This window comes from Plectropomus leopardus, chromosome 2 (genome assembly GCF_026936395.1).
Source record: "Plectropomus leopardus strain MGB_pleo_1.0 chromosome 2, ASM2693639v1, whole genome shotgun sequence".
Lineage (NCBI taxonomy): Eukaryota > Metazoa > Chordata > Actinopteri > Perciformes > Serranidae > Plectropomus > Plectropomus leopardus.
In genome coordinates, this window is record NC_142177.1 from 10,997,742 (window position 1) to 11,025,724 (window position 27,983).

The 27,983-nt window shown below is 38.9% G+C and overlaps 1 protein-coding gene across 4 annotated transcripts in view; it reads left to right on the plus strand.

Annotated features, from left to right (window-relative positions):
• elmo2 (engulfment and cell motility 2) overlaps nucleotides 1-27,934 on the plus strand; it is a 32,575-nt gene extending 4,641 nt beyond the window's left edge. Inside the window, exons 2-23 of one of the 4 annotated variants that reach the window (XM_088084961.1) lie at nucleotides 2,472-2,541; nucleotides 2,892-2,989; nucleotides 4,964-5,004; nucleotides 5,566-5,638; nucleotides 5,724-5,774; nucleotides 7,752-7,921; nucleotides 8,012-8,111; nucleotides 8,573-8,724; nucleotides 10,986-11,064; nucleotides 15,335-15,370; nucleotides 16,583-16,633; nucleotides 17,401-17,523; nucleotides 18,421-18,540; nucleotides 18,653-18,757; nucleotides 18,845-18,953; nucleotides 19,127-19,263; nucleotides 21,169-21,332; nucleotides 21,420-21,532; nucleotides 21,638-21,745; nucleotides 21,905-21,987; nucleotides 22,090-22,167; nucleotides 23,621-27,934. In XM_088084961.1, the coding sequence (XP_087941087.1) occupies nucleotides 2,912-2,989; nucleotides 4,964-5,004; nucleotides 5,566-5,638; nucleotides 5,724-5,774; nucleotides 7,752-7,921; nucleotides 8,012-8,111; nucleotides 8,573-8,724; nucleotides 10,986-11,064; nucleotides 15,335-15,370; nucleotides 16,583-16,633; nucleotides 17,401-17,523; nucleotides 18,421-18,540; nucleotides 18,653-18,757; nucleotides 18,845-18,953; nucleotides 19,127-19,263; nucleotides 21,169-21,332; nucleotides 21,420-21,532; nucleotides 21,638-21,745; nucleotides 21,905-21,987; nucleotides 22,090-22,167; nucleotides 23,621-23,821 (2,172 nt within the window). In that variant the 5' untranslated portion in view covers nucleotides 2,472-2,541; nucleotides 2,892-2,911 and the 3' untranslated portion in view covers nucleotides 23,822-27,934. The remainder of the gene's footprint in view (nucleotides 1-2,471; nucleotides 2,542-2,891; nucleotides 2,990-4,963; nucleotides 5,005-5,565; nucleotides 5,639-5,723; nucleotides 5,775-7,751; nucleotides 7,922-8,011; nucleotides 8,112-8,572; nucleotides 8,725-10,985; nucleotides 11,065-15,334; nucleotides 15,371-16,582; nucleotides 16,634-17,400; nucleotides 17,524-18,420; nucleotides 18,541-18,652; nucleotides 18,758-18,844; nucleotides 18,954-19,126; nucleotides 19,264-21,168; nucleotides 21,333-21,419; nucleotides 21,533-21,637; nucleotides 21,746-21,904; nucleotides 21,988-22,089; nucleotides 22,168-23,620) is intronic. The other 3 variants (XM_088084969.1, XM_088084980.1, XM_088084987.1) reach the window with 3 other exon arrangements.
• Nucleotides 27,935-27,983: the final 49 nt, after the last annotated feature.

The following is a 27,983-nucleotide window of genomic DNA, read 5'->3' on the forward strand; positions in this document are numbered from 1 at the left end:
TTGAGATGTCTTCCTCATGCGGAACCAGCAGCTGCCGTGCAGTGATGCACCGACAACCGAGTTTCAAAAGAAAAAACTTATGTTTAAGAGCAGACGATCCTTTATTTTACGGATGATCAGAGGATGACAGTGTCAGACGTCAGAGCCTTTGTTGACGTACGCTGACAGGTGAACATATTTATAGAATCAGACGAACAAAGACTTTGCTGCAGTGCTGGAACTGTATTGTAAACCTTGGGAAGACGGTTGTTGATTCAGGCTGTTTCAGGGTTGTTTTCACAACTAACAGTTTGGTGGTGATAAAGATTTCTTTTCAGACGAGCAGCTTTAAGCCATACAAAGTGTTTTATATCCACAAAGCACCCGGAATGCACAGAGCCATTTGGTGAACAGCAGTGTCTTTTTCTGCTTTTACCGCTGACTTCCAATCACCAGCAGAGTCCATCAGACGGCTTTTCATGCTCACTTCATGTCAGAGCAGAGAGAAATCTCTTTCTTTTGCCAACGACCACTTGCTGCCACGTCTCTCTTCTTCTTGAATTGTAGAGCAAATAATGAGACTACTTAAACAGCCTCAGCGTGCCAGCAAAATAAAGTATTAAAGGTGAGGTAATGTGGCTAGTAAAATTAGCTTGATAAATAATAGTGTGCTTTTTTTAACAATGTAAATTAAACAGTTGTAAAATTGGATTAGTATAAATATGTGATCTTCATGAGAGCTGGCAATAAAATGTCATTTGAGAGCAGATGGCCAGACAGTTATACTTCATTTTGTTCTGAGTGTAGCTGTTTCTGCACAGCATTTGGGGCATGCTGCTGTACATATGATTTATTTGTGAATTCATTTATTCGTTCCTCAAATGCACAATGGAAAGAGAGTCAGGGGACACTAATAAATCTGTGGACCCTGTTTTAACAAATGCTACAATAACAAATAGGGATACTGATGGTATTTTTTTTCACATTCTTCTAGAGCTGAACTGATACTGGGATTTTGAGGCTGATAGCTATATACCTGTACAGTATGAGAGTTTAAAGGTCCAGTGTGTGGAGCATATATTGACAGAGATGGAATATGATATAATAAGTATTTTCTTTAGTTTATGATCGCTTGTAAATAAGAATGATTGGGTTTGGTCACCTTAGAATGAGCTGTTTATATGTAGACAGGAAGCAGGTCCTCGTCTATAGAGATTGCTGTTCACTGCCATGGGTCTACAGTAGGCAAACTAAACACTGACTTAGTATAGGGCCATTTGCTTTTTTCGTGATTTTCTGCATTTTTTTGCATTGTTGTCTGTTTTTATGTTTTGGATTGGCCACCATAGTTTGGGGCAAAAGCACCTTTATTGTTTTTGTTTTTTTTTTTTTTTTTAAATGTAAAGCTGCTTTATTCAGCATTTTTACTGGTTTAAATGACCAGATCCATTTATTTTGGAGAGGAAGATAATTCGGCTACCTGGTAAAAATCTCCCGAACGTCTGCATTAAAAGTTATTAATGAAAATAGGTGAGCATACATTAGCAGGTGCTAGGCTAATGGCCTGTCTTACCACTAATTTGTAGCGTGATTCTGCTTTTTTTCAGTGTTTTTACCAGTTTTAATCACCTGGTTTGTTTGTTTTGGAGAGGAAGATACCTCTGCAGATAATTCTGCTGCCAGTAAAAACCTCCTAAACCAACACTGAAGGAATTCTAATCAGGAAAAGTTTGAGCTGGCAATCTGTATTCCTTAGCACTGGATTTCACTAAATCCCCCTAAATCTTACACTCCGTTCTTTTAAACAACCTGATAACAGTATTTTAACTGATCATACCGTAAATTTGTCTGTTGTGAGGAAGATATTTCTGAGGGAACTAAAACAAATCGATGGCATTTCAATATCGTGATTTCTTCACTTATCGGCGAACATGTATCTGTGATGAGGTAAAACTGGCTGATGATAAAGAAGTCAGACTCTATATGTACCCCCACAACAGAGTTGTGTTGCTTATTAAGTTGTGGTTTTTTTTATTTCTTCACAACAGAAACTAGTGCTATCTTTTTTTTAAACTGTCCATGATGCCACAACGATTGGAAGAAAATTGTTTTAGTTGGCCACTTAAAAGTAAAATGTCAAAAAAAAAAGTTGGTAAAGAAATGCGTAACAAATGATATTCAGCATATTTATTGGAAATAATAACATGTCAAGGGCAACTAAGCACAGCAAACCCAGAGCCCCGTAGGCAGAAGGCTCACCCCAGGCAAGATCTGTGTGTGTGTGTGTGTGTGTGTGTGTGTGTGTGTGTGTGTGTGTGTGTGTGTGTGTATGGGGGTGGTTTTGTAAAATAGTCATGCTTATTGATCTGCTCACTGACAGATTCAGTTCAGAGGAGAGAAAATGCAGGGATGGAGCGAGCTGAGCTTTTGGGCTTGCAGGAAAACAAGGTTCTGCACTGACATGACTGCTGTGTGGGTTTGTGTGTTCACAGGGGAGCTGACTCAGTGGTTTCTGCAGCAGAGCTGTGAGAGTGATTGACCCCCTCAACACTTCTCCATTAGGTGATGTACAACCTTTTGTTCATATCACTCTCAAGTTAATCAAACAGCAGACTGAAACCAATAGTGTTTTTATCCGGTTAGAGTCTAAACATTTTGACTTGCTGTGGGAGCGCAGAAATAGGAAAGCACTGAGTTATGACAGTGAAACAATACTTATGTTCTGAAGAGGTGAGCTGTCAAACATGATTCACTATTAAGCATTTTAATGGTATCTGTGTCACATTTAAACATAATTCAGTGTTTAAGTGAGGGAAGATTTGTTCAAACAGCTGGTGTTATCAACCCAAATACTGCCTATCAGGTGAAGTTATACAAAAGATGACACCATTTTTAAAAATTTTCCTCTGCAGGGTGCTGCGTAAAGACAGCCATGCCGCCTCCAGCCGACATCGTGAAGGTGGCTATTGAATGGCCTGGAGCTAATGCTCAGCTTATAGAGATGGACCAGGTCTGTATTTATTTGCCTCTAAAAATTCTACCCCTGCTTGCTGTTAGCGGCTTTAGAAAGTAGGTTGATTATTAAATGGGGACGCTGTGCTTTAATTAGTTGTGATTATAAAAGGTACTAGTGATGCTAAGATGTGTTTTAGTTTTACAAAATACAGGTAAGTACCTTAATGGTTGTCAAAATAAAAAGGCCTGTCATGAATAATAGTTTTTTATGTAGGGATGGGGATTGTTATTTTTTATTGATTTTGATACCATTTTTGATCTGAGTCTTTTTCAATACCACTATAGATACTTTTCTGTTATTTGGTGGAAAGGCAAGGCCACTTTTCTGATTTATATATTTACATATACATTTTTTTTGTCATCAGTAGTTTTAATTATGTGTTATAAGCTGATCAGAGCTCGTGATACGACGTTAAACAGGTTGTAATTCCATCTCTACTATCCATTTTATATTGCTGGGAAAACAAATTTCTCACCAAACAACTGTACTTGTAGTTTCTCACCAAAAACTAAATTATCTTTTCCTTGATGTTACATTTGAACACCTCATGATGATGTTTTCTTTACCTTTGCCTAATAGTTATTTTACTGAGCCAACATTGAACACATCACAATAGATAGATAGATATTCTTTATTATCCCATGGGAAATTCTTTTTCACGGTCTGTCCATACATACAACCATCAGCGAACCCACCAACACTACATGAATACAACCGCCCGTACCCACCAACAAACAAAACACCCCCAGACAACGAAAGACATCCCTATAAAACAAGACAGCAGACAACATAGTCACAGGCCCAGGAGGAGCAGTATCAACATTAGGGGGGGAGATTATGAAGTGCGGAGAGGGCAGAAGGGACAAAGCTTTTTCTGAAGCGTGCCCGCCTCCATCTCAGAGTCCTGTACCTGCGCCCAGATGGCGGCAGTGTGAAGTGTGGGTTGAGGGGGTGATCCGGCTCGTTGTCTATCGTCCATGCGAGGCGTATGATGGCTCTGTGATTGAGTTCTGATACAATGAAACCTCATGCAGCCTTGTTTATTTAGCTAGCTATCTATCCTGCTGATGGGATTGGATTTGTGATTGGATTTATAGGACGTTACTCGACTCGAGATGTAATAGTACGTTATAGGACCCACGGGACTCGATAGCAGTATCGATAAGCTCAATCATTATCAGTTTTCGGGTTTGAAAAAAGCGGAACCAGGTCCTAAATCGAACCGTGTTTTGATCCCCATCCCTAGTTTTGGGAGATATAATTTTGCTTATAAAAGTATCTGCTCTTCCACAAGCTTTCATTGGCTACATTTACATGCATACTGATAATCCACTATTATTCTGAATGTAACAATATTCTGACTTTGATATGGATGATAAACAGCATTTGAATATTCTGAATTGTGAAGCAAGAAAAGTGAAGCATTTGATACGTTGTATACATATCAACTCTCCAACAGTTTGCAGGGCCGTGGTAGAGATGCATGCCTTAAAGTAAAACGCACATTTCTTGTCGGAAGAAGAAACACACCTACTTTTAAACATTATGAAAGACTTTAATTTCAACAGTTTTTGGATATACACAAATATCACACTGCAGACCTTTTCAAGAAGTTGGTTGAAGGAATGAAAGGAGTATGTGTTTACCACATGCAACAAGTCCATCACCATACTTTGAAAAAAACCCTGTTTTGACGCAAAGAAGCAAAATGGCACAAGCTGCTCCAGCAGTTTCACTTTTTCCTATTTTGATGTAATTAACGTCATGTTAGGGTACGCTCACTGAAGCATGCAGGGCTGCATGTAAACAGTAGTATATTGGAATATTCATTTTCATCAGCCATATAAACATTGTTGTAGGAATATTGTGTTTTTTGGAATAAGGGCAAAAACTGAAATGCTCTGTGGATGTAAACATTGTTGTAAACTTGTCATTTTATATGTTTTCAATGTTTTTTTCTGTTTGTAGAAAAGACCTTTGTCCTCAATAATACGGGAAGTATGTGATGGGTAAGTATAACTCCTGCACATTTTAATACTCTATGACATAACCATATCAGAGAAAGGCAGCTGTTAAACTCGTCGTGCCCAGTCCTGTCACAGTTGTGCAGTTGTAATCCAGTGGTTCTCACGCGATATAAGCTCTGAACAATGTTTTTTCAGTCATCCCGTCTTCTTGTGTCTTAATATGTGATTTTGTGCTTCACCGCTGCCTTTGTGTTTTCTACCTGCTCTTTTGTCGAGTACTTTTAGTGATGAATATTGCAAATATCTCACCCATCCACCTCTTGGCTGTATCTACCCACTGCCTCCTTTTTGTATTTGAAACACAGAATTCTTTGCACTTTACTGTTAACACCCACTGAATAATTCTCCTCCACAATCTCTCAGTTTTTCCACTTACAACTGCTGCGGGGAGAAATCGGACTTTCAAAAACATTTTGTTCCTGCATACTGGAGTATGCTGCATTAAACATTCAACAAGTTTACTTCATGTCCCACTGCGTCTGTAGTTGGTATCTAACACTTGAACTAATGAATTTTCCCTCTTCTCTCTGTCCTTGTCCTCAGCTGGTCTTTATCAGGCTCTGAGCAGTTTGCTCTGCGTTATGCTGATGGCCCTCAGCTTTATATCACTGAGCAGGTGAGCTTCACTTTCATCTCCCTAATCTTGTGATGATGGCATGTAAATTAGTGTTGGAGAAACTTGTTCTTTTCTTATCTTATAGAGCCGCGGTGAAATCAAGAACGGGACCATCCTTCGGTTAGCCATTTCTCCTGTGAGCCATCTTTGTTTATTCCTTTTCAGTCGTGTCCTTATTAGGAAGTTTTGAAATTGAAAAGTCCTTAAAATAAGAAACAGCGAGCTATTTGTACAATGAGTAACTGCTGTGTATTTTTGCCCCTCGCCCAGTTTTCTAAATCTTATTTTGTGCTGCCTTGAAAAGGTCTTAACACATGAACATCAAACTCTGCTTTTGTGCAGGCAAACTTTTTGTGTCCCACAAATTTCCTCACGCTTGTCTGTACTCCATAACCTGACTGTCAGTACTTGATGGTGGGAGAAAATGCTTTTAAAAGGATGAAAGGGGGTTGATGTGATTTGCCATGGTTGATAGCAGCCTCCAACACACTCAATAATAATGTATGATAATATATTCTTCCTAATCCCACCCTTCCTCCCAAGGGCACTGTGGGTGCACCTCACGCCTTCGCCGACCAAAAACACACATAACAAAACTCTAACCAACTCGCCGAGGCTGTTCTGTTCAGGGAAAAATTGTGATATTTGTTATGACATGTCTTTTTCTTGGTGGACTTCCTGTGTCAACTTTGACTTATCAAAATAGAAGTGCATGTTGTCATGCTATGCATTTGTTTTCCCATCAACAGAGCCTTTGATGTTTTATTTTCAAATTCTCTTGCTAGCCTTTTTTAGTCCTTTAAACACAAAACAATAATAGAGCAGGACAATTTATATAACACAGGCTTTGTTAACCTTGTTGAGTTGAGGCTGTTGTGACACTTCACCTGCCGTCACATAAATCGTATGATTCGCACTGCTTTTCACAGATTATAGTCTTATCAAATGAATTCGACACAGCTAAAAGTTTCCTTGAAATGCAAAAAGACTGAAGCAAGTTAGAGGGGCCTGACCACCGTGTGCTCCAAAGTAACGGGGAGCAACATTTCAGCTCCAAGCCACTTAGTACAAGCTTGTAACTTTTTTAGTTTTATAAAAAAATAAATACGATCACATTTTTTGAAAGGTAGCATTCTTACACCTGCTTTCTCTATTAAACAGAAAAATTCAACCTTTGAATTTAAGTTTCTGTCTTCAACCAAGCAGAACTTAATTGCCTTGTTAAATCGAGAGAAGCAAAATAAAACTCACCAAAACTGTCTTACATACTATTTCCACTGGTCCAACAATCATCAACTTTGATTTAGTCAAAATAAACTCTAAAATGAATAAGCTCTTAATATTGATAAACTCTAACATTCTAGACTCAATTCATTGAGTGAAATATGAAAATATGCTGCCTCTACAGACTGTTTTCCCTGCTGTCTCTCGCTGCCATTGAGCAGCATTTCTCACTCATCTTCAGAGGCAGACCAATAAATTAGGAAAATAAGTTAGCAAAAACTGCCCCCAAGAAACAACCAGCCAATCACCAATAGCCGTATATTTGTCCAATCATTCGATCCCATTGACATCCATTGGGGCAGCTCTACTTCTTCATCCACTCGTGTTAGACCGAGGGCAGACTGTACATTACTCACTATCAGCTCTCGAGTTACAAGTGGTATTACAATACAGGACAGGCTCAGATAACTGGTTAGCATGGTCATTTCACTAGATATCTACTTGCAACACAATAGGTAGACATCTTTCACGTAATGTCAAACCTGCTACTTTTCATGCTCGTTTATCGAGCTCGTTCGAAGTGCTCCTTTTCTTGCTTTTTCAAATTTCTGGTTATATCTTATGCATTGCACCTTTAACTTCTGGCACCCAGTGTTGGGTGACAACATAGAAAGCTGTGTGTAACATTTCCCTCAGACTTTATATTTATATAACACTGAATGTATATGGAGACAGTGCGTCAATACATGAAACCTACAGATACAACAACAAACCATTCCAGAGTATTTTTGCACAGGTCTTGACCTGAGGCACAGCCTTTCGAATCATTATTCACTGACTGGTTGTTGAACCAACTTATCATAAAAGTTATGTTTTTTGTGCCTGTCAGGCTCGTGCTGCTCGTCAGCTCCTGGAGAGGATCCAGTCCCACGGTATCGACGCTCGTCTGGAGGCTCTAAAAGAGCTCGCTAAGCTCTCTGCAGACCCAACCTTTGCCGCAGAGTTCATCAATATGGAGGGCATTGGGACGCTGGCACGTCTTGTTGAGAGTGGCACACAGTGAGCACAAATATAGTTTCTCTGACATCAATGATGTTTTTACCTCTTTACGATGCTAAAGGGCCTCTGACTGTTCTCTGCTGCCCTCAGCTTCGGTGAAATGCTGGCCTTCACTCTCACTGCTTTCCTGGAGCTAATGGATCACGGCATTGTGTCCTGGGACCTTATCTCCCTCTCCTTCATCAAACAGGTACCTCCTCCAACAAAGGAGCAATTCATCTGACACATTAGTTTCACAGAGAGCTTACTGGACAAATGCACACTGTTCTAATATTTCAAGGTCTGCCTGTTTTTAATTCCTTTTTTATTCATACGCTTTTATTTAATTACTTCATCAACCTCTCTTCCTACATGCCGGCAATGAGTGGGTGCCGTTGCCTAGCAACTCCTCACATTACTTCATCTCCTTCAGTGTGTACAGTATGTGACTAGTTTTCCTCTGAAAACTTTGTGTTCTCAGTCACCAGGGAAAACTTTCTGTACTACTGATTTCGTTTTCTTGTACAGACATTTTCATAAGTAGTGGGAACTTTGCTTTTCATGATTTTAATCTCAGAAGGATCACAAGCTCTTGTGGAATTGACTCAGAAGCACATCGTCGATGATGTAAAAGAGTCTTCATATTTCTTGGTCTCATCTGTGCTCACTCAGATTGCGGGCTATGTGAACCAGCCGATGGTGGACGTGTCCATCCTGCAGCGCTCTCTGGCCATCCTCGAGAGCATGGTCCTCAACAGCCACAGCCTTTACCATCGGGTGGCTCAGGAGATCACCGTGGGACAGCTCATCGGGCACCTGCAAGTGTGAGCACACACACACGCACAGGGGCGTCCCGCACTCTGAAATGGGGGGGCAGATGAGTGAATGTAGCAGTTTGGGGTAACTTAGGAAATGAAATATTAGAAATTTGCTGCAACATTTGGCTTGTGGCTTTATTTTAAGGGTGAGTTCAGGATGTTTAGATGACCCCAATCAAACACAGAGGCTGGTGTGGTTTTGTTATTGTCAACAAATCCCATGGAAAAAAAAGCAAAACCAACAACAATGCAGTAGCTCTCTCTCATCCACTACAGAAAATTTTCTTGGACGCATTTGCGGATTTTCCGCGATAGCTTTTCCCATACTCCTGTCTCAGGATTCCCACGGATCCTTAAAAAGACTTAAAAGGCATTGAAGTAATTAATCTAAAAATAAGGCCTTAAGTGGGTTTAAAATGTCTTAAATCAATCTTTCAAACATCTTGAAAATGCTAAGACTTGGAGAGAAGGATTTTATGAATTGTTTTTTTCTGATGTTGAAATGAAAAATTGTAATATAGAGTAGAAATACAAAAAATTGCCAAGAAAACTTACCATCAAACGCCAGGTTTTTCCAAGTTTTGTCCTACCGACGGCTTCGCTATGAGACGGAAAAAGTAAAAAATTGGGACAAAATAGTCCCTAACCCTAAATAATAGATTTCTGTTCTTTTTTTAAAAAAGTCACTTTTGTTTATTGTAAAACTGGTCTTAAACTCTGAGTGACATTAAAAAAGTCTTAAAAAGTCTTTAATCTAGCTAGCTTTACGCTGCAGGAGCCGTTGCCCCTTCCATGGATGTACAAAGACAATAGGATAAAGCGTTTGAGGTGGGTTCCTGTTCCCCGTTCATGCTTACTAAAGTTGCTCAGTGGCACGGTAAAATATTTCGACCTTCCTGGTGTAATATTACCCGAATCTTTCACATTGTGTAGCTTATACAGCAAGTGCACAAGAGACTAACTTCTAGTTTAGCCCGCCGCTAAGTTGAATGGGGATAAAATGATTAAATTGTTTGGTTCTTCTAGACTTTCCAAATGTTATTGGACTGAATGAATCAAACTATGATTGTGGAAAGAGTTTTGACACTAAAAAAATGTATAAAATGATTTGCAGATGTCTCTTTGGCACTGTAAGTCTTTGGGGATACGTTTTTTGGGCTCCATAGTACCAGGTACCGAAAAATGTAATTCAACTATGTCAAACTGGCTTCAATCCTGCAACTGTTCCCTAGGGCTTGGCTCCATTGTTGTGATCTCTCCCAACTTCCTTTCATTTAATTTTTTATAAAATATTAATGTCAAACTCAAATACATAGTATCAGAAGGACACATTGAAGAAATAAAACCAGAAGGAGTGTCATACAGATAAATACAACAAAAAACAAAACTCAGTAAATGTGAAATAAACTAATCTCTGCTGCCTTTTCCATCTGCTGGTTGACATGAAACACATCACTTTCGGAGTGCTACTGTGGGGAAAGTGGCTACAAACACCACAACTACTGTGTGATACAGAGAGCTGTCCTTGGTGGCATTTTGACTAATCAGCCTCGTGTGAACTCATTTGGCAAGTGCTTGAATGCACCAGTCATTTATTTATATGTAAAAGCGCTCCAGTATTAAGAAACAGCTCACATGCACACTCCATGTATGGAAGTTCCTAAAACAGCAGGGAACTGTAAGATTTTAACAAGTGTTACTTAATCAGAAGCAAAAAGTGCATGTTACGGACTACTTTCAGCTACTGATCGACACATTTGGTACTTGGAGTGAGTATTTCTAGCATCAGAACCGTGTGTGGGATTGCCAAAAATAACATAATATACCCATGTTAATTGTTATTACAGAACACGTCACTCAGTGTAACAGTGTAGCTGTAAGATTTGTTTTGTAATAGCTTCTCGACAACAATGTAGCTCTGTGGCACAAAGGCACAAGCTATATTAGGTAATACTTATTAGTAGGATCCATTCATTGTTGGTTTTGGTCTTTTTTTGGGTCATAAAGATATTGCCAGTGACTTTTAAAATTCCCAACATACTTCTTACTTTTTGTATAACAAAATAAACACTTTCATCATTCAAAACTGTTGAAAAAGGGGCTTCTACAAATCCTGCACCCATCCTAAGTATTAGTAGTGATAGAGATTAAACAATGTGATTAATTGTTATGTAGCATAGCTGTTAGTCTGTAGTTTTAATTCTGCGTGGAGATTTGCGGAGCACGAAGCTTCTAACTGGTTGTTACGTTGGTTGATATTCCTTCAGGTCAAACCAGGAGATTCAAACCTACGCTATCGCCCTCATCAATGCTCTTTTCCTGAAGGCACCAGAGGACAGACGGCAGGTCAGTGCCAAGCACTCACAGCACAGAGCACTGTGTCAGAGAAAAGGAGTGAATATGCATAAAAGATAGACATAGCTGGAATACTAATAATGTTCCATCCTCACGTTGCGCTCTAAAAAAAGCCACTCATGCATAATAGACTGACATTGATTCATAATAGTCGCATCATGTTTTTGGTGTCAGAGAGCTGCAGATATTGCCTCACCCTGGCTGCTGATGTTTGCAGCAGTGTGCGAGTTACTAAAGCTAATCTCACGAATTAGACGTCTGTCTGCCAGCTGTCAGGATTCTGTCTGACAGTCACCGCTGTAATGACACACTCACTCAAAATAGTACTCACATTCCTTTGAAGTTTGCACATTTGTTATGCTACAGTTATTTCAGAATAGCTCAGTGAGGTGGGCCAACTGAGGGATGACTGTTTGTGCCAAACAGACAAAGAGCTGGGACAGGATCCGAGCAGAGTGCAGTAATTATGGATTCATTTGTCGGCTATATTCAGGGAAAACTGTTTATTTCTATTAAACTCAAACATTGGACCTGATGCCAGCCAATGTGCTTATAATGGAGAGTAGAGGGTGAAAAAATCCACAGAGATGATTAAGTGGAATCTGGCAGTGTTAGCAGTGTAGGCAGGATTTAACAAATGTGGCATGAAATATTGTTCATATAACATCCAAATATACCAAAATATGACATTAAGTTCCGTTTGATTTCACAGAGTCAGACAGAAATGTCCCAAACAGATGCATCCTGTTTCTGAATTATCTTTGTAGCACAGCCAAATGTACAAAGACTAAAGGAGCGAGTGCTTCCGTGGATGTCTGTCCAATGTGTTACTCATCACTGTCCTAAAGTCTCATTTGTCCATGCTCCGCTCACCCTGCAGGGATAACTTCTGTCTCAGCGCACACAGTGCATAGGCATACTGCAGCGTTTCATCCTGTGTCATACATGCTCACTTGTCCTATGTGTGTGTCTTCTTTTAATTCATACATACAGTTCTACATGTTGAAATTTGATTTGTATGTGTTGTTTAAGTATTTTTACTTTTTTTTACCATGGATAAACAACACTGTAAATCCTACACTAGACCTAGAAAGTAATGCTGTATTTAGGCAATTAAATTGGAGGAAAATACAAAATAGAGAACGAAATTCAACAAAAACCCATTACATCCAACAGCACAACAAAATCTTATTTAAGTATAACAAATAAAATACTGCAACTGTGAGCAGTCTAATATGTGTCACAAAGTACTGTATAATTTCAATACCATATTTACAACTAACTTAAAAGATTTATCTTTTTAGTTATTTTGTGTTTTCCAGAATATATTTCCAACCCCAAAGAAAAAAAAGTTACAGCTGACATGTTTTTTTTTTCATCTGTCACAAACTAAATTCTTCTTCTTCAAAAAAAAAATCAACACTCAAATAAGTAATAATGGCGAGCCCTAAGAATGAGTCCTAAATCTGTTAGCATTTCAGCACCTTCGGTTCCCTTGTCTTGAGGTCAGTTGTTTGTTTGAAAGGGTTTTAGGTTAGAAGCCTTAAATATGGTCTGTGTTTAACTCAAGCTGAAGAGACTTTCATGTTTTGTTTTGTGACATAAAATACATCTGTAAAAACCCCACTTGTAAACTTTGAAGCTTTTATGTGTCTTGATAAAGATGGTTACTAACAAGTGGCTAAATGAGACTACAGAACGTCATCAAGCCGATCCGCACCAAACATGGCTTTAGTAGCTTAGCAACAACTTTTTAAGATCCTGAAAGCGGTGTTCATTCGTGAAGGTTACCTTGCTGAACAAAGTGTTTAAGTATCATAAATGTTTGTTACCACAGAGCCCCATTGGCTTTTTGACAAGGGAACCAGGGTGATGTTAGTTTCCGGGTTGGCCTACAGAAAAATATCATCCCTGGGGCACTCTATACTTCATGACGTGAGAGCTGGAGATATGCAGGAAAAAGACGGGGGGTGTTCAAAGGAAATACAGAGAATACAAGTGCCTACAAATACATTTATGAAGAAAAAAGCCACATTAATGGTAGTCATAATGGATTTTTCTTCTTTTAATAAATGACCCATTTCTAAGTCCCGCTGCCTTTGATTACTGTTGTCAAGCCTGTCAAGCTTTCACACCCTGCATGTTAGCGTGGCCTTTTCAGAGATATCAGTAGGATATATTCTAAAAGAAGTAATAGCACATTTCCAATGCGGATGTTCTAAAATATCAGAGACAGAAGTACTAAAGGACTAAAATTTGCTACATTCACAATATAATTTGTCGTTCGAGTATTGTGAATAAAGAGGCCATAAATCAAGGGTTTTATGTCCTCTGACAATAAACAATTGACTTGAAGGACAGAAATAAACAAACAACAATGTCCTTGAACAGCAGGAAGTCAATGTTTTATTTTATATAAAGATAATGTTTAGTTTTGACTCCTATCCAATAGGTGTTTTAGCCCATAGCTAGAAAAATTAAATTATCCTGCTTTTCCATTCGTTTAAAGCAGAAAAAGCCTTAGATCATTAACATCTACCTAACTTAAAATAGAAATTAAAAAAAACAACAACTTATAAATAATATGTAACCGTCTTTGTTTGCTAAGCTTGTTAGCATCTTACCTTGGAGCAAACAAAGTAGCTTTTGTTGATCCTTAGTGTATTTAGCTGTGATTGAGTCTTCCACACAGTTTAACACTTCAAAAATTGACCAAATTGGCTTGATTGTGAAACTTTAAAAATACAATTAAAATAAACAAGGAAATGACATGAAAAACTGCTTTAAAATGCTAATAATTCTGTAAAAACGTTAACATATAATTATGATAATTATAATTATAGCTCTGAAAAAATGTACCCTTTGTTTAAAAAAATAATAATTTCCAATATTTTCTTGCTATTTGCGGGACATTTATGGTAAGTTGCTCTTTGCCTTTCCCCCATGTTTCCAAAAGAAATCAGGGTTCAAATGTTTAAATACTTGAGAAGTGTCAGGATGTAGCACGAGAAAAGGGATGTCACTCCAAGGACTCAAAGGGTTAATCCATATCTGACATTTCTCCTCTTGAGTTTTTGAATTCAGAAAAGCAAAAAAAAAAAAAGAAGAAGAAAAATGCTCACCGTTTCCCCTTGTCTCGAAAGCTCGACAGGCCTCCCGTGCTTAGTAACCGTTGCTAACATAGGTCTGGACAATGGCCATTCTACGGAGGTATTAGTCTGAACTCTTTGAACAAATGTTCTTGTGATAATCATTTCGATCACTCCAAATGTCACAAAATATCGACAGTGATGTTGAGATGTCTGATTTTTACTTGTGAAATTATTAACATAGTAAAATATTCCCAGAGTCCTCAAAATATCCTCACTCAGTTTTGAAAGTGCTGATGAAAAATGCGGGAGAGTTGGTGTAAAGGTGGAGAGTTAGATGACATTATGAGAAGAGGAGGGGGAGTATTTGCCCTAATTTTGTTCTGGGTTGTAACTATTCCTTTATCTTTGGCCATATAACGTACAGTATGTTCAGACAGGTGTCCTTGAACGTGCATTCATCTCTAGCTGCTGATTTTAACCACTGGAGGGCGAACTGAGTCAGTTCTTTGGAGATAAATACAGCAGAGGGACATAGAGTACATTCTGTATGTGGCTGAGGCATTGTTGAGCTGATCACTAACAGTAAAGAACTGTTAGTGTACTCTCAAAAATTTAGAATTATGCATTTTTGTTCACGCTTATACAGTTTTAATAGTTTCCTAAAGAAAGAAACTTTTTGAAAATAACCTTAAAATCAAAGTCCAATATATCATACCATCTCTGATGAGTTGTCTCTCTGGTTCAGATGTTTTTTTTTTTTTTTTTGTTTTTTTAACAGGGAAGAAAATCCTCAACAGATCACAGTTACATAATAAACATCTCCACTAAGGGCGCTACCAGAACACCACTGTGTTTAATGCATGAATGGTGGTCTAAAGATCATCTCTTCATCTGTGGGTTGATAGAATTTCAGAGCTCTTAGTTTTGTGAAATCCCCTCCAAAGCAGTCAGATAAACTAATAAACACGGGGTGGACATGTGAGGCTTTTCAAGCAGTTATATGTTGTGACTGCTCAACGTTTTTATTTGACATTAAGTTGTTTTCTGTTCTTATTTCGTTGCATGCTGTGCCAGGTGATGTATCCCTGTATCTCATTGTCCATGTGTGTGCACTCTTTGTTTCCATCGCTGTTACGCCCACGTCCCTCCTCCCTCCCCTCAACCTGTAGGAGGAGTATACTAACCCGTTGGAGCAGCACCTCACTGTGAGTACACATCCCTCAGCATCTCATAGCATCCTCTCCACCCCACAGCCTTCACTCTCTTTCTCTCTCTGTGTGATGGAAAGCCACTGCATAATCCATGCAAATAAAGATAGAGCAGCAGCTCGCTGCTGCAGCAGACAGACAGACTGTGTTGACAGATTGTTGTCATGTTTTACAGAAGAGGAGGTGAAGGGCAAATGTTTCAAACCAGTGATGGAAATGTAGCTTCAGAGTGTTGCTCTAAAATTGACATTTACTGTAGGTGGACTTGAGTAGAGTTAGTGCTGTGTAAAACCCAGGTCAGACCAAAGATTTGCAGCAACTACTTGCAGTGTGCCAGACCAATGCGACTAGAGAAGACAGTGTATCGTCTCCATAGCAACAGCTCTCTGTATTTCCGTTCTTAACTTCTCATTCAGGTATTATGTTTTCAGGTTGTCATTACTTTCAACATCCATCCCATTCTTGTGAACACATTCTCACAAGAACACCTTTAAGGAAATCCCTCAAATTTGACAAAAATGTCTACATGGATGAACTGATTAGATCTTAGTAATCAAAGGTCACTGTGATGCTGCATCCGTCTCATTCTCGAGAATGCAATATTTTAGGAATTCCTTGAGGGAATTTCTTCAGATTTGGCCCGAAAGTCTGCTTGGACTCAGTGATGAACTGATTTGAATTTTGATGGTAAAAGGTCATTGTGACTTTGCATCTGTCTCATTCTTGTGAACGCGATATCTCAGTCATCGAGTGAGCTATCTGTATGTGACATGTGAACATACATCGAGCAGCAGCAGCCACCCACAGTCTGACACAGCACATCCTGAGGACAAAGATGGACATATGAATCAGCAGCCGCAGGAATGTAAATGAGACGGACCTGGGCTTGACAGGGACTGAGGGCTGTTGTCAGCCACAGCATACGAACATGCCGTCTGCATACAGACTCGATCAGCAGGCCTGAAGCCCTGGCTGTTTAAAGAGATGACATGCCTTATGTTCTTAAACCAGCTGATGGCGATTTGACAAGTTGAGTGGCAGGTGACACCAGCGTGCTTGAGTTGATGCTGAGACAAGCCATTTTCCACCACCGCAACTTTTCTCTGAATTGTTGTAAAAGATTGTGAATCTTTGGTCTGAACTGAGCTTGACAAAGCATTTTCCCTCATGTGCCCTTTGTATTTGAATAATGAATCTCTTCACCGTCAGGAAATGGCAAGCTCTTTGGCCCAGAAGCACCTTCGATCCATCATCCTCAATGTGAGTATCAAGTCTGACATTAAAGTCTGAAAGTATTTCTGACTTTTTTCACTCTGCTTTACTGGCCATTAAGCTTTCAGGCGGCTATGAAACATCCAGGTGTGAGCACAGCATTTAAGCAGCTCCCAGAGGTCGTGTATGAAAGTAGTTACTATTAAAACACTGTAAAACTTTCTGTATACAAAGTATTGTTGTTTGAGACTGTGCTATGTGTGGGTTAGTCGGTGTTTGGGCGGCTGGAGCTTTCCTCCCAGGGACTACCAGTTCTGAAAATGTAAAGACTTACTCACTTGTGTTGCGTTGCTGTGATTGAGAACCAGTAAATGTGATATGGCATGAAGTCCGTGAAGTGGAAAAAAAAATCTGCTCTGAAAATGATTACTTTTGGCACTGACTCTTCTGGATGTGTCTGACTGAAGTGGCTGCGAATGTGAGTGAGGAGGACGCTGTGCTGCAGCTCTCCGGGGCAAGGAAACGTCCTGAAGCAGCTCCAGCATTTTGCACTCTGTTAATGAGAACGGGTTTAATGTTGGACTCTCACAGCGTTTTTATGATGCCACATTGTTTTCTATGACTTCATGTATTATGCAGGGAGGGTAATCAGTCCATGAAGATGATTAGCATTATCAGCTCTAGGCTCACCTTTAGTTTCCTTTCACCGAAGAACAATTTAGATGTGTTTGTGTTGTGTGACTTGATTTTGTGCACAAACTGCAGCAGAAACAAATTGCTTCTGTGAACTCCTCTGAACTGCGCCTCTTTTCTAGCATGTGATCAGAGGGAATCGACCAATCAAAGCAGAAATGGCACATCAGTTGTATGTGCTGCAGGTGTTGACCTTCAACCTTTTGGAAGAACGAATGATGACCAAAATGGATCCAAATGACCAGGTAAACATTTGGGTGATGAAGTTTATGTTTGGCAGGTCACTGGCCAGTGTGTTCCCTTAATGCCATGTAATCTGTGAAAGCGTTCTCCCACATCACTAAATGAAACACAACATATGCCCTTTATATGTAGAAGAATATATAAAATCATCTGTTGTATGTTCAGATGAGCAAACATGGCGAACTGAACAGTGATATTCTGCATCCTAAACAAGTTCCAATAATCAGATGTAACCTTCTTTCAGTTTATACTATATATAGACAGATCTCCTTCAGCTGTTAATTGTTGACTGGAAAATTAACTTTTTTCTACTTGTTTTTGTCAGTGCTTGTTTACAGTGAAGATACATGTGGAAACATAATTTCTGATGTTTTTTCTCTACCAAGCGTACAATCAAAATCTGTCTTACTGTAAAATTGTACATTTTTAAAATCAGTTTGATATTACTGCTTTGTCTTGATTGTGATCAATTGTGTAATTTCTTTCTGTCTTTCTTCTTAACATTTCTTTGTTTTTCCTTTTTTTTCTAAATATAATATTTTCAACAAGGTGGTATTTTCATAAGCCATTTATGGCATATGTCTCTCCTTTACTTGTTTCCTAAAAATGGCAAAGGCATAACCTGCATTACTCTGCCTCTGATTGGCTTACCTTGACATTCACATCCTAAACCTAACCAATCCCACTCTTCTTGCCTAAACCTAACCAGCACAACACGGAAAGGAAACAAGCAATAACCAATTACAAGAGTAGGGCTGGTCACGCCTTTGTCATCCCAGGAGACGCAGATTCTCCTCCTGCACAATGTTCAAACTTTTTTGAGTTCTTGCTGTCTTTTTTATGTGCCTATATGTGCAAATAAACTAAACTTAACAGTTGTTGGCTTTGCTGTGTTTCAGACTCAGAGAGACATCATTTTTGAGCTGCGTAGGATTGCTTTTGATGGAGAAAATGACCCCACTGGAACAGAAAAGAGAAAGGCCATGTACACCAAGGACTATAAGATGCTGGGCTTCACTGTGAGTCTCCAACACAGATCCCACTTTCCTTTATAATACAGCTGTATAAATAGATTTGAATTGAAACCTTTACATTTAAAAAATAACTGCTTTACTTCTGTTTCAAATGCAGAACCATGTGAACCCAGCCATGGACTTTACCCAGACTCCTCCGGGAATGCTGGCTTTGGACAACATGCTGTACCTCGCCAAGGTTCACCAGGACACTTACATCAGGGTTAGTTTTGGTCTCATGCATGACTTAGCTCATCTCATACATGTGGACCTGCCAGCCACACCTAACATGTCTTCTCTCTCATGACAGATTGTCCTGGAGAACAGCAGCCGCGAGGACAAGCATGAATGTCCCTTTGGGCGGTGTGCAATCGAACTAACTCGAATGTTGTGCGAGATTCTGCAGGTTGGAGAATTGCGTAAGTAGATCCTGATTTGACAAGTGGTGTGGCCGTTAATCCACAATCTTAAAATGTCTCCGAAACACTGGTATTACACTCATTAATCCAGTCCAGGATCGTATGTGTGAGGAAAATGCCTCTCATACTAATTTTCTATATTTTTTTTCCTCTTAATGTTTCCTTTTGTTCAGCTAATGAGGGCTGCAATGACTACCACCCCATGTTCTTCACTCATGATCGGGCATGGGAAGAGTTCTTCTGTGTCTGCATCCAGCTGCTCAATAAAACTTGGAAGGAGATGAGGGCCACAGCTGAGGACTTCAATAAGGTCAGAGAGGAAACCCCTCTCACAGTCATCTTTATTTGTTTCCTCTCATACATTTATTTTTGGCAGTGTGCCACGATCAAAATATCTGGCGCTGTGTATTCATTTTATATTTTTAAAGCCAGACTGATTATTCGGAGCACTGTAGGAATATATATACCGTTCAGTTATTCCTGGCACCACACTCTCAGAGCACAGAGCGCGCTCTGCACACAGACGGAGCAGCAGAGCGTCAGGTGCAGTGAAAGCAAAACTTAATTGTTCATTGCACTGAGTCCAAAAGTTTGCTTTTACGCGTCCTTGCAGCAGCTTCTCCAGTCATTTGTTGATCTAATCAGCTCTGACTAGATGGAAAGATCAGTTAGCCACCCTGCGAGTTAAACAATTCAAACTACTGCACAAAAAGAAATCATAATAAGTTCCACCTTAACTGCATTCACAGACCCACAAAACGTCTGAATTTAGAGAGGGGACGCAGATTGACTAAAAAAAAAAAGAGAGACAGATACAAGATACAACAAGATGAATATCAACACAGATCCATATAGCACAAATAATAAATCTGTACTGCAGCAGATAATAATAATTGTTTTCAGTCAGACATTACTTGATCTAATGTAACAGGCCAAATGTCGACCAGACATAAGATTGATGTTTGAAATCACTTATAATGCCAATTCCCCTCTTTGACCCAACTTTTATTGTGCACTTGCCACCAAAGGCAGAAAACTCACATATGAGATACATACGGAGCTGAAATTGTCATAGAATAAAATCCTCTCTTGGATAGAGATTAAATGGCTACATCTGACACAGCACTGAACTGTTAGAATTCAAAAAGAGAAATGCTGTCTGAATAAATGAACTGCATAACTAAGAATCTTGGAGCAAGGATTCATACTGAGGTTTGCCTGGCAGGAATGTGAGTAATGTCAAGCTTCATATTTAAACGCATTTAAAAACTACTGTGTTATCCTGCTGTTCGCGGTGAGCAGCCCACTGATGCAGACAGCTGAAAGGTTTTTGGTTTAAATAATATAAGACAGTTATATTTCTAATGCTGTCTATTTGATTCAAAGTACTTTGTCCAGATGATCACATTTAAATCGATTACTACTCATACAGACATTTATTTAGCAGGATAAGGAATAGGTTGTTACAGAGAACCTGGGACCATCAAGTGAATGTTGAAATATTTATGCCTGTCGATGGGGAATGATGTCTGTCAGAAAAATGACTTTCTGAATGGGGAAAACAGAGGATCTGTGAATTACAACTACAACAGTATTAACAGTTCACTAAAAACCCGTGCAGTAAAAACCCGCCAACTGATGATACTAACATACATGTCCATCACCACTAAACCCTCTGAAACCTGAGCAATTTGTCTTGATTTCTTTCATAACATGGGAAGACGGCAATGAGCAAGGACAGAAGAAATTACCCAAAATTAAAAAAAAAAAAATAGTACAAGAAAATTACTTGAAAATTAGTATTAAATAAAAAATTAAATTAAATTAAATTAAACAAAGCAATGACCTGGAAAAGTGCTGAAAAAATTACAATAATGCTGTAAAGTGATTTTAAATAATTATAATTCTGATCATTCGTAAACGTAATTTTTTTCCTAGATTAAAAAAAAATATATATTTTTCTACATCTAGTTATTTATTGCAATTTGTAGATCATCTCTTACCAAGTTGCTCACTGCCTTTTCCCCCATGCTTTGAAAGAAGTCGCACCAATTTGCTCAGGGTTCAAAGGTTTAAATACTTGTGAAAGGCATTTCAAAGAAGCACAAGAGAGCTGATATCAAAGGGTTAATATTTAGGAAGTCTGACAGTTTTTTAAAAATTTTTTATTCCTCACTCATTATGTAATGTGTGTGTGTACTTAAACCCTGAGCAGGTGATGCAGGTGGTGCGTGAGCAGATCACCAGGGCTCTGGCGATGAAGCCGTCGTCTTTAGACCAGCTGAAGAATAAACTGCGAGGCCTCAACTACTCAGAGATTCTGCGTCTGCGGCAGTCAGAGAGAATGAGCCAGGACGACTTCCAGTCTCCTCCTATAATGTAAATATATAACAAAGTATAAGAAACAGTATAGTATTGTACACTTGTGCGTGTGTCCTAGTTGCTCATGCTGTGTTGGTTCTCCAGTGAGCTGCGGGAGAGAATTCAGCCCGAGATCTTGGAGCTCATCAAGCAACAGCGACTCAACCGGCTGTGTGAGGGGAGCTGTTTCCGCAAGCTGGGGAACCGCCGAAGGCAAGGTACATACAGTATCACTACAATCACTTTGCTGTTTCTCAACTGAAGGAGCACTGCTGCTGTTGTTGGTCATCAGCTGAGCATTATGTTCCTGGCCTCTTTTGTAGAGAAGTTTTGGTTCTGCAGACTCTCACTGAATCACAAAGTGCTGCACTATGGAGACCTCGATGAGTCACCTCAGGGTGAAGTGCCTTTTGAGCTACTCAGCGACAAGAGTAAGACATGTTTTTTTTTTTTACTTCAAGTTGCTCCATGTCCCAACTCTTTTCATTACAAGCATAATGAAGCATTCACTAGCAGACCAGACTGCATGTGTCAGTAGGCTGACCCTAATGAACGTCACTAGTAATTAAGTTTCTTTTATGTTCTCCTAGTCCCTGTCTCTGACATCAAGTCTGTGGTGACCGGGAAGGACTGCCCGCATATGAAAGAAAAAAGTGCTCTGAAACAAAACAAGGTAATATCATTTTCAATAGTTTGTTATTGACATGCTAGTCACGTCTGTTCTTTCATTCTTTGCTGACGCTGAGTGTGTTGTTTGTCTCGTTGCTTCTCTCAGGAGGTGCTGGAGTTGGCCTTCTCTGTCCTCTATGATCCGGATGAGACACTCAATTTTGTTGCACCCAACAAGTATGAGGTAAGCTCAGCAGCAGTGAAGATGCCCTTTTCAGTATTTTTATATGAACAGTGGGTAAAATATATGAAATGTGAATGGCGTCACTTTTAGTGAAGAGCCCACAGAGAGTTGTCAATTCACTCCGCAGTTCCCCTTGGCTCTAATGACCATTTTATCATCGTGTTTATTTTTTTTGGGTTTTCTTTCCTGGGTTGGCGTATTCTCACTGGCTTTTATCAACCACACTTCCAGCTGCAGCAGCAACCCAGTCTAACTCCAAACTCGTCAAATATCAGTGCTTGGTCATTGGCCTTCAGCGTCAGTTACCAACAGATCGATGCACCCTTAAGCAGCGGTGTAAGACGCGGCAGCAGCAATTTTGATGCTCGGAATAACTGCCGTAGTAAGAGCGAAAAAGTCCCGAAAGGGCGGACAGGAGTGGAAGTGGATTGATCAAACAAACTCCAGACTTTGACCTGTGAGACAGCTGTTCGTGTCCAATGTGAAGCCAGAAGTCAATCGATTATTTAAATACAAAAAACATACTGCGTAATATGTTTTGCACACTACTTGTCACGTATGTCAGGGGACGTATGTAAAGTATGTCACGTGATGTCACATTACATTAGTTACAAACGTACTTGTTTTAAGCCAAACCATGTTGTTTTTATTTTAAACCCAACCACATACTTTTGTTGCATACACCCAAGAAAGAAAACCTAGAAAAAAATGTTTTTTACCTGTTTTCTAAGTTATTTTGAAAAAAAAAACTGCATTTATTAAGCAGAAACTGTACATTTATGGTGAAAACAGAAAGTTTATCTTGATACAAGGCATTTAAAGAGCGTCCAAAACTGATGCTGGAGGGGACCCAGAGCATCATAGTTTGACATTTAGGTTCACTGACTTAGTATCGGTATTTGATGAGTTTTGTGTGAGAATGTGTTGGCAGCAGACATCTGTGTAGAGCGAAAATCTCCCACAGTATGCCACCTACTCAATACCAAACAGCAGACAGACACAGTTTGCGTCCAGGTAAGATGTAGCATTTAGCAGCTAAAAGGACAGATACTTCCCTCTAAAAGGAAAGTCAATATTAGAGTTGCATTCATTAGGCCCCCCCCCAAAAAAAAAATTTAAGCTAATGTTTCATCAATAGGCAACTGCTTGCTAACATGCTCACTATAACCACTCTATAAGGTGTAATATGTCAGTGTTGTATTTTCAGCATTTTTTTCTGCCATCCAGTGGCCAAAAAAGTTACTAATGCAGCTGTGACTGAAGAGCATGCTCAGTCAGAACGATGCAAATTCATTCTCATGTCTGATATTTTCGTAAATCTGAATGTCCAAATCAACTACCTAACCTACAATTTGTTGGGTAACATCCCTTACCCAGCACAGTATAGCTACAGTGAATGACACAGTATTCTGTTTGCGTGGTTGTGTGTGCGCGCGCGATGTTTGCGGAGCAGTACTGCATCTGGACTGACGGGCTGTGTGCGCTGCTGGGCAGAGAGATGGGCAGTGACCTGACGCGCAGCGACCTAGATACTCTCATCAGCATGGAGATGAAGCTCCGCCTCCTCGACCTTGAGAACATCACCATCCCAGAAGCCCCGCCCCCCGTGCCGAAGGAGCCTAGCTCGTATAACTTCACTTACAACTACAGCTGAGATGTGTGTGTGTGTGTTTGCAGTGCATGCGTGTGTATCTCAAAGATGAGTATACTCGATCTTTTGATGATATTAGCTGCAGATGTGTGCACCAGAAAAGGTTACTTTGATTTTTTTTACATTTTTTTTTAACATTTCAGAACCCTGGAGACTTCTCTCCATTCGTGCTCGTGATGCTGTATGGTTCATCAAATAGGAGAAATGTGTTCATAGCTTCACGGGGAGTTCAGAGGGTCAGGGTCCACCACAGAGCGGTACTCCAGGAGCTGGTAGGGAGTGAATCTCTTTCACCAGTACAGTCTCCAGGCAACGTCTCCTTCACTCTCTGCTATTTAAAGGCACAGACCCTCCTATTAAGTGGAGGAATATGTTGCCTGATGGGGAATGTGGATGAAAAGCTATCTGCAAATTAGTCTTTAATCGAGTACATTTTAGTCAAATGGCCAATCAAGCCGTGCATGTGGTTTCCATGGCAACAGAGGATGAAGTCGCCACCATTCCAGTTTTAATCCCGTGTTCACTTTGATTCTGTCTGTCCCTTCCAAATGATGGACACACGGTTAAACTTCACACAGAGTAAAGTGAGCAGCTGTGTCTTGCTTTAAGGCCACCTCAGTAGGCAGGAGAGATGATGTCAGGGGGGATCAAAGGTGACGTCCGTGGTTCAGAGGACTGTTTCAGTAATCAGCACACTGTCCTGCTGCCCATCGAGGTCTGTTAATGTTAATATATCTGACCAGTAGGGAAAAAACATACCTTAAATTAAGTGAAAAGAGAGCTGGAAATGTAATTTCAAAAGAGTCTACTTAGAGGAGAAGCAGATAAGGTGTCAGGATAATATGTTATTTTATATTATGTCTGTCATACTGGGACACAAAAGCCCAGGGCTGAGACTAACTTTTTTTTTTTCATGAATTGATCATTAGCTTTATGAAATAACATATATTAGTGGAAAATGCTCATTACAATTTCCAAGAAGTCTTCAAGTTAACATGCCTAAATAGCTTGTTTTGTCTTGAGTAATGTTTCAAAACCCAAAGACCTTCAGTTTGTTATGATGGAAGACAAAGAAAACCAGCAAATGATCACATTTGAAAAGCTGGAACAAGTGAATTTTGACCTTTTAAAGTTAAGGGTTTGCCAACATTTTTGCAGATTAATTGCCTGTCCATTGACTAATCAGGTATTACTGTAATCGTTTCAGTTACACTGAAGTAGTGCTTGCAGCATATTTGTCTTTATGGCTTATGTTTACACTCATGCCTCTTCAGATTGTTTGACTCACTTCTCTCCGCAGACAAATGCTCCTTTTCATAGGTGCTTAAACAGTGCAAGTCGATAGATCCCATTGAATTAAAACTGTTCAAGTATGTAGTGTGACGATAGATACCCTCACCTACTGTATGTGTCTGTAAGTGTGTATTTGTGTGTGTGTCTGTGTGTTCAGATGTAGAGGCTTAGTATATGTTTGAGAGACATGAGGAACAATCTTAGTATTTCATCAGCGTAATGCTCATGGAAGTCAAAGCTCCGACATCCAACACATTAAAAACATGAATTTTGTTAAATCATAGTCACTGCATTGCCTTACCAGTCAAAGTCAGCATGAATTTTGGGTAACATTAGCATTTATAAGCAGTACATGAATGGTTTACAACGCATAATTATAACATATAATGTGTGTTAATCAGTGTCTTTCTTACCAACTATGACTTTTCCAATCAGACTTAAAAAAATACTTTATTGAACACTGGAGGGAAAATTGGTCACATTACAGTTGCTCTTAAATCTATGCATGAAGAAATCATAAGAAAAATAGAAAATAAAGTATGTAAACATATGTACATTATGTTAAAATACATAACACAGTTTATATATAGAGAGAAAATGTTAAAATAAGAAATAAGAAAATAAAGAAAAACATACAAATATGTGCATCATACTACTATGAAGCATTCATAACTGGTGTTAAAAAAATATTCAATGTTTGACAACAGTTAAAAATAGATATAATTATATATAATTATTTATCTTCAATAGTTAATAATATATAATAAGTTATGTATCGCCTTACAGTTTAACAACTTTACAGTGTCTTAAACCACTAATTTACTGTTTATTTTAACTGTTCACTATTTACATGTACAGCAGAATTTAAACTTTTTAAAGGTGTATTTTAAATCCATCAAAAATATGGTTGTGAATCATTACTATGTTACCATATTATGCCACAATATCAAATGTTAACTGCTAAAGAAGTAGTGTGTGAGATTGAAAGCATAGTGATCTTTATTTTCAGGTGATTATACACTATATCGCCCTAAATCCTACTCACTGGACCTTAAAAACACCAGTTATTAATACTTCATAGGAGGAGTAATAGTTGTAAAAAAAGACATTTACATAAAAAGTTATCCTCATATTGCCAAAACTACATTACAGTGTCTTATAAACCTATTAATTGTTTATTTATAGGCCATGACTGCTAAATTAGGTTTGGGTTAAGATAAAGTCTTGCCATATTTAGAGCTACAAGTTTCAGTGTCTTTACTGTAAAAAAGAAAACCTACCTGACATTCCAAGATGTATTTCAGCAGTTTTAAGGCTTATTTTCAGACTCTTGTCACGCTCCGCAGGCGAACAGGACAAAAGAGTCATTTGTTGGCCTGTTTTACTTAACGTGGCAGAGTCACGACCCTCAAGTGAATGAAAGCGAAGGCCAAAAACAGCTGAGTGACATGGCCGTGGGCATCGGGAACAGCTAGTGCTGCTCATGTGTCGTCTGAGCAGATAGTATTGTGTGCTTTGTATACAGTGATATAAATTGTAGTACTATTGCTTTGATGTCATTTTCTTACGCTGTTTGTGTATTCTGTTCATGTAAAGTCCTGTCGGCATCTAAACCAATACTAATCACTTGTTAATGCAGAATAGAATTATATTTTTGTAAATGATTGTACAATCCTATCAGCTGTGAAGAGAATGGGTATCAAGATAACAGCGTTTTCACTTTGCGTCACTCTGTACAGAACATTCAACACAGTCGTTACCGTGGAAGGACATTTCACACTGAAAAAGAAAAAAAAGTTTGGAGTCTTCACATTTTTTAAAGTCACAAACATGTTTTTCATCCTGCGAGCACCTCATATGTTTAGGAATGACACCCACTCCAGCACCTAATGATGATGTCAGTGTTAATGTATCTTATAATGCTAATGGGAGTAATGAAGATTGCCATTACTGTTGATGCTGTTTGTGAAAAGGAATATATTTGATTTTTGTTTTTTTTAAATGATGTTTTTGCTGTTTGTTTTTTTTAACTGATGTTGGAGGTTTTAAAGGTTCCCTATGGAGTTTAAGACCTTTAGTGGTGCTGCGGAGCTGTTTTCTTTAAATACGTTCCTGTTTTGTTTTTGTTGTGCACGCAAACAAGGACGCGCATGCATGCAGTACACATTCCTGCCAATGCTTTCGCAATGCTCCACTGATCAACAGGTGGCGGTAATTCACCAAGAAACGCAGCATTATGCCGGAAACAGCAGCATAGAAGAAGACTGCAAGCTATCAAACATGGATGTAAACAATACTAAATTTAAAATACTTATAAAAATCAACTTTGCTAATGTTAGACCTTAAGGAGGTACACAGTGTGTTTCGGTGAGTAACGGTGAATGTTAACATGTTTGTTTACAAGAAAACTCCACAGGGCCCCTTTAACTGCTTAACAAAAGGTTATTTTATATTCCAGCAAGTCATCGAACTGCAGCTAAAATATATGAATAACCACAAAATACCACAGTAAATAAAGGATCGTTGCATTGGATGTACTAATAGTATGACTTGAAGTTTTTTCGCATCTGGTACTCTTTTACATGACTTGCTAAAATATTTATTTACACTTGCTAGTGATAGTAAAGAATGACATGTTGTTAGTGAACAACATCTAATCTTAATATGATATACATATAGATCATTGTATGTATATACAGTATTGTGTTGCCTTATTGAAGAAAATGTATTATGTTTTGTGTGAATAAATACAGAGTCTAACCACTGTTGAACGTTTGTTTTAACTTACCAGTGCTTTTCCAAATCCAACCCAGATTGATACAATCACATGAATTGAGGTGTATTCACATGTATAATTAAAGAGTGAATTTTA